The sequence below is a fragment of the Marmota monax genome, unplaced genomic scaffold (genome assembly GCF_021218885.2).
Source record: "Marmota monax isolate L192 unplaced genomic scaffold, Marmota_monax_Labrador192_F-V1.1 WCK01_AAM20220418_F8-fsc00444, whole genome shotgun sequence".
Classification (NCBI taxonomy): Eukaryota; Metazoa; Chordata; class Mammalia; order Rodentia; family Sciuridae; genus Marmota; species Marmota monax.
Window position 1 is genome coordinate 13,978 of NW_026692644.1, and position 6,358 is coordinate 20,335.

General features: G+C 37.5%; 1 protein-coding gene across 1 annotated transcript; it reads right to left on the reverse strand.

Annotated features, from left to right (window-relative positions):
* Positions 1-2,645: 2,645 nt before the first annotated feature.
* Positions 2,646-6,104, reverse strand: LOC124093767 (ras-specific guanine nucleotide-releasing factor RalGPS2-like). The gene has a single exon (XM_046446330.2). It carries the CDS (start codon positions 5,972-5,974, stop codon positions 4,538-4,540), a length of 1,437 nt encoding a protein of 478 aa, XP_046302286.1. The 5' UTR covers positions 5,975-6,104; the 3' UTR covers positions 2,646-4,537.
* Between the last annotated feature and the right edge of the window lie 254 nt (positions 6,105-6,358).

Sequence of the window (6,358 nt, forward strand, 5' to 3'; positions counted from 1 at the left end):
AAATACCAAATGTCTTCTTTGATATAATGAGAGCAACTAAGAACAGAGCAGGGAGGAAGAGCAGGAAGAAAAGATTAACATTAAACAGATACATGAGGTGGGATGGAAAGGGAGAGAAAAGGGAAATTGCATGGTAATGGAGGGAGACCCTCATTGTTATACAAAATTACATATAAGAGGTTGTGAGGGGAATGGGAAAATAAACAAGGAGAGAAATGAATTACAGTGGATGGGGTAGAGAGAGAAGATGGGAGGGGAGGGAGGGGGGATGGTAGAGGATAGGAAAGGTAGCAGAATACAACAGTTACTAATAGGGCATTATGTAAAAATGTGGATGTGTAACCGATGTGATTCTGCAATCTGTATTTGGGGTAAAATTGGGAGTTCATAACCAACTTGAATCTAATGTATGAAATATGATATGTGAAGAGCTTTATAATGTTTTGAACAACCAATAAAAAAAAATTAAAAAAAAATTAAAAAAAAGAAAAAAAAAAAAAAAAAGAAAGAAGAGAGAAAAACAAAAGCAAACCCTAAAAGGTCACTGAAGGAAGTCAGACAAACCTCACTGCTTCCTCACACAACAGTAGCACTCCTATTCCATCAGCACAGCGGGGAAATAACCTTCATTTTCAAAAAGGGATCCAATCATTTCAAAGGCCTTTGAGATACAGGGTTTCTTTTTATTAAAGATTATCTCCTGTTAAGTAACACTGGCACCCCGTGCTTGCAGAAGAAAATAATATAGTGGTTTAAAACCTGGTTGTAAAAGAATGTGCCTCAAAAAACAAGGAAATCAATAATTGATATGTTCTTCTAAAAAGCCAATGGATTAAATCTATTACTAGTAATGATTTCCTAATATGATGTCCTTCAGTAATAAATGTATACAGCAGTACAGATTTAACCTTAGGGAAAAAAGACAGATGCTAAACATTTGGCCAAGTAAATTCTAATGATTTTAAGAGAATGATAGGCTGCTAATTTTAGAGGGCCCCGGGTTCAACTAACAGATCTACTAGAGACTACTCTTTTTTACTTTCTATAGCAATAGGTCTTTTTGAGCTCCCTTATGAATCTTCTAGAAGAGGAAAAAAGCTGTTTATAAAAACTTTGCAGCTATAAACACTGTGAGTTGATATATAGAAATACCCAATACCAATACAGCCTGTAAAGAGGCAGTGCAGTAATTATATGGCATTTTTCACACAGAAAAATATTTGCCATTGAAGCACATGCCTAGGGAGAAAAAACACTCCAACTCAAATTGTTTGGATCCCTTTTTGTAATGCTTGTACAAATAATATTTACACAGTGAAGAAAACAGAATAGGAAGGTGTGTTTGATCATTTGTCTTTCAATTCTTACAGTTTTAAAAATAACACTATGAAAATTAAGCAAAGTCTGAACACAGAAGATACATGAAACCAAAAACAGTGCCCAGAAGACCATTAGGTGATGGTTTTATAGTTATATTTTAAAAACTGATATGTTACTTTCATATAGAAAATAAGCTTCCATGTTCAAATAAGTTGTTACATGAGATGTGCCTCAAATTGTATTGTGGCTAGTTCTGTATACTACTACCCCATGCCACTGATATGCCAATCACTATGCTTATGCATCAGCTTAAATTTAAATAATAACTGAGTTTCTTGCCTATGGTAAAAAATGAGTTTAATGCTGATGAAAATTTTGAGTTTTTGGATCACTGATTTACAATCAAGGGCAGGTTTGATAAGATTTATCTTCCTACTAACAAACTACCTAAATATTCAATATAGTTTGGTGACTTATATTTTCTTTGTTTGAATTATAACCAGATGATATTTTGTGAATGACAGGTCAAAAATTCACCTACACTATTGTAATTCATTTCCCACCGATTTCAATTTACTTCAAATGCTATGAATAATCTTAAAAAGAAACGAGTAATCTTTTGAATAGACAAATCTGAAGATAGAAACAATTTCTACTGTACTGTTAGGTTAAATTTCAGACAGTCAGAGGCCACAACTCTGTCTCAAATGTGAACACTATTCTTATTCTGTACAAGCACTCATTAATGTTTAGAGCTGAAAATATCAAACACATCTTCCAACTTAGTTTGCTCTCTTTGGCAAAACTGTGAGATGTCAGGCTCTGACTTCCAGTTGCATATCTCCCAGATATGGTTAACCTACAACATACCTACCCTTAGCTTATTTATGACACACAAAATAATAATAAAAAAATCCACAGGGTTCTTATTCACAATATTTTTTGGAAAGCACATACACTGCTAAAAATGTTATTCTGAAGAGAAATAAACAAAGTAAGAAATTTATAAAAAATGCAAAACAGAAGTAAGATGTGCAAGGTCTACATAGTAATACTGCTGGCTACGCAGGTGTTTTTAGGCACCCAACATGGGTTAAGCTTAGATCATTAACTGAAAAATCATTCAGCACAGGCAACACTCTGCCCTCTCCAGCCTGTGTCACTACAACCCAGAAAAAAATGTATTTGTAACTATTATATGAGAAATCTATCTGAACTGTTAACATCTTTTCCAAACACAAAATGAAATCAAAAAATTTCACACTCAGAAAAAGTTCTTTTACTTTCCTTTGGATACATTTTAAGCTTATTATTTGTATACACAATATTTTTTGTTTGTTTTTTGGACTTGAGGGCGAAACTTACAATAAAATTTATACAATTTACTAAGAAAATAAATGTGAGAAATTTTATATGAGGCCCAAAGTAATAAGTCTATTAGGAGGTATCAGTCAAAAAACATTTCTTACTCTGGACCACTGCTAACATTTATGATGTCTCATGAGTTTGTAACATCTGACAGTTTTGTTCAGGTGCAATTTTTTTTTTGTTAAAATTCTAAGGTATCACACCTTTTAACTTCTAAATTTGACGTTTATTTTAGAAAGTGGATGCACTGTTGCATAGAAGAGTTCTCTCAAAACTTCTTGGTTAACTACTGACAATATAGGTTCATGTCAAGGACTTATAGTTCAGTTTTAAGAAAAATGTTTTGGTATGTTTAAGGTAAGTCATAAAAGGAAGAAGGGTTTAATACTTAAAATTCCTAGATCCTCAAACTTGTCTTTTATCCCTCTTAAAATTACTGTCTTATGATAAAATACATACATATTTATGAGGAATCTTTTAAACAAATATGATCTTGAATATCATACTGAACAAAAACAAAACAAACAATAAAAAAATAACTCTGGCATTACGCACATTAAACACTGTGAAAGAAAATATCCTGGCAAAATATCAATATTATCACCTCTGATGACTCCCTGAAACTGGGAGAGGGATAATCCAATTAACTTGAAAAAAATTTAGTCATTGTAAAATCCTTCTCAGGAAAGTTTGAGATTACATTCTTTACTAAGCAGATCTATCATTCAACATTGAATTCATAGAGAAAGTTAAACACGAAACCCAGTTAGAAACAACCATGGTTTTTAGAACCTATTTTAAAGAACTGGTAGATGAACACTCGGGCTTTGTGCCTCCTGCAGGAAATATTGTTCCCCAGACAGTACTCAATTCAGAAGTTTAGTGTTTAAAAAGATCTCCCCTCAACCAAAACCAGCCCTTCCTCCCCCATCCCAAACAAACCCAACAACTTACATTATCAACATTTCTAATCCTACATTCTTGCTGTGAGAGAAAACCAGTGAGGATATGGACTACTGGAGGCTGAACAAACCTTGCAGGTGGGCTGCTGGTAAAATCCCGCGAAATTAAAGTATCCGAGTATCACCACATTCAAAACCAGCTCCTGGTACCGGTACCATCCACAAGAAACATGTTCCTTTTCAGAGTGTATCTTAAAAAAAGATGATTCCCCCCCTCCAAAATCAGTACAAAGTTAAAAGAAATGGAAATCAGCTATGACCTATCCCAAGCGCAGCACCGCCAGAAGATTCACACACACTATTTGGTGTTTCATGTTGGTTTTCCTTTCACTCTTTTAAGGCAGTGGTTTCCACAGGTCAGTTCAGAGATAAGAAGCATGGTTCATGGCAGTTTGTTTCACAACTCCAATTTGTTCTCTGGGAATATCTCACTTTATTCCCTGAAATGAGTGCTTTTTGGTTCAGCATTCCCAAGGCTGGGATGGAGCCTATGGGCTCTTCCTGGCACAGGATGGTTTGCTGCTGGCATTTTCCGTCAGGCCCCAGCTCTTACCCAGGAGCAGAGCTCTACTTCTTCCTCTTCAGGCTTTTACTCAAAAGTCATCAAGTTTGTAGGAACCTGTTGTTTGTTACTTTGGCAGGCTGCACTCAGATGCTTAAACCACAGCATTGCATTCATTCTACTGCCAGCTTGAAACTTGTATGAATTCCCTTTCTCAGAGTCTGTCAGCAGGGAAGAGGTCTGGATGTTCTGGGTCATCAGCCATCATCACCATCCATCCCACCACAGAGACGGTCTTATTTGATGTTGATTTGAAATGTTTTCTTTCTGTAGCCTTCAGAGATTTGGCAGCATAGTAAAAAAGTTGTGTTCCACACAAGGCCGCTCAGTATTTTGTCCAAGATGCTACTGTAGGCTTTTTGCCTTCTTTTAACAAAGTTTTTCTCCTGAGAACACCTTGAATAGTAACAGCTCCTGGATACAAATGTACTGCCAAATCTTCTGACTCTGCAGAACTTTCAAAAGCAGGCCATGAGGTCTCTTCACTTAGTTCAGAACCATCACTACTACCTATTGATATTCCACTAGAAAGAGTAGAACTTTCAGCTTGGCCTCGAGATGGTGCATGGGGCTCCATGACACTATCATCTAACAGATGTCTTGGCCCTGCATTTGGGAACGTTGCACTCTTAAATTCTGCTGTGTTCATTTTATGGATAAAATTATAACCCAAGCTGTGGCACTTCCTGTGTCCATGTGGAATCAGATTCCGGGGGGAGGGGGATGTCTGTGGCAGCAAGGCTCCCTCAGCAGCTACACTTTTTCTTCCACTCTGGGGTGATGCTCCTACTTCAGGACCTACTAAGTCTTCCCTGGAAGCAGCAGAACGTGGTGTGCTTGTACCTGGTTCTATCTTCAATGAGAGCTTGTAATTATCATCTTCCACAAATTTTTGTAGTTCCTCTATATATTGAACAGAGTTCAGGTATTTTTGAACATGAGGCAACATGGGAATATCATATTCACAGGACTGCTGTAAATCAGAAATTATTCGAAGGATGTTATTCATTAAATTTGATCTTTGCTCATTTTCTAGAATGCTGCCAGTTGATGGGTATGCCGAATCGATGTATGTTAAATCTGACAAATAGATACCTAAATAGGGAATGCAAGGTGTCATCTTTAAGCTACTTATATAGTCTCTGAGTCTTTTGTAGTTATCTTCTTTACTCATTACATATTCTAATTTTTCAAAGGTAGTTTTGTCTTTTCGACTTAATAACGCCCATGTTTTCGTCAACCTGAAAATTGGGGCACTCTGTAAGCCAGAAACCACTGCCATGAGGGCATGAAGGTTATTCAGCTCATATAGTTTCTTAGAAGTTTTAATATAGTGGCTTAAAACTTCTGCTCTAATTTTTAATGTTTGAGCATGAAGAATCTCTCTTACAACCCAAAAGCTTACGTGATTAAATCTTCTTGTGAAGGCAACTGCATTTGGTGCAGAACTATATTTTTCCTTCTTATTCCATCCACAACTTGAAAGCTCCCTATGTAATTTACTGAATTCACAGGAGTCACAGCTTCTCTTACGTCTTGTAGGTCTGATATCTGGTTGAATAGCTTTAAATACTGGGACATCCATTAGCGTTATCTGACCCGCATATTCCTCTGGTGTAACCTTAAGAACATCAAATACCACAGCATCAAAGCTTTTCTTCAATTCAGAGCCTTTGTCACTTAATGATTCAGAGCTGCTACTCTTCTCAGAAGCAGTAGCTGCGATATTAACATTGCTTGCCTGTCCGTTCATTAGGTCCATGCTTCCCTCATCAGTCCCCACCCTATGTTTACAGCAACAGAGGACTGATTACTTCATGTCCAAGGCCACAAATACATTATGTCTTCAGTCCTCCGCACCACCGCGGGCCGTAGCGCCAACCTGTGCAGCTGCGGCCGTCGCCTTGGAAGATGGAGAGGCGACTCCGGCGTCACGCCTCGCCACCCAGGCTGTCAGCGTCTCTCATTCAGCGCCCGCCGCTGGTGCTGGGGCGGGGGGGGGGGGGTGTGATTTCAGTTCTTTTGGATAAGTACCAAGCAGTGGGATAGCTGGGTCATGTGGGGAGTTCCATTGCTAGTCTTTTGAGGAAACTCCATATTGCTTTCCAGAGTGGTTGTCCAGTTTGCAGTCCCACCAACAATGTAT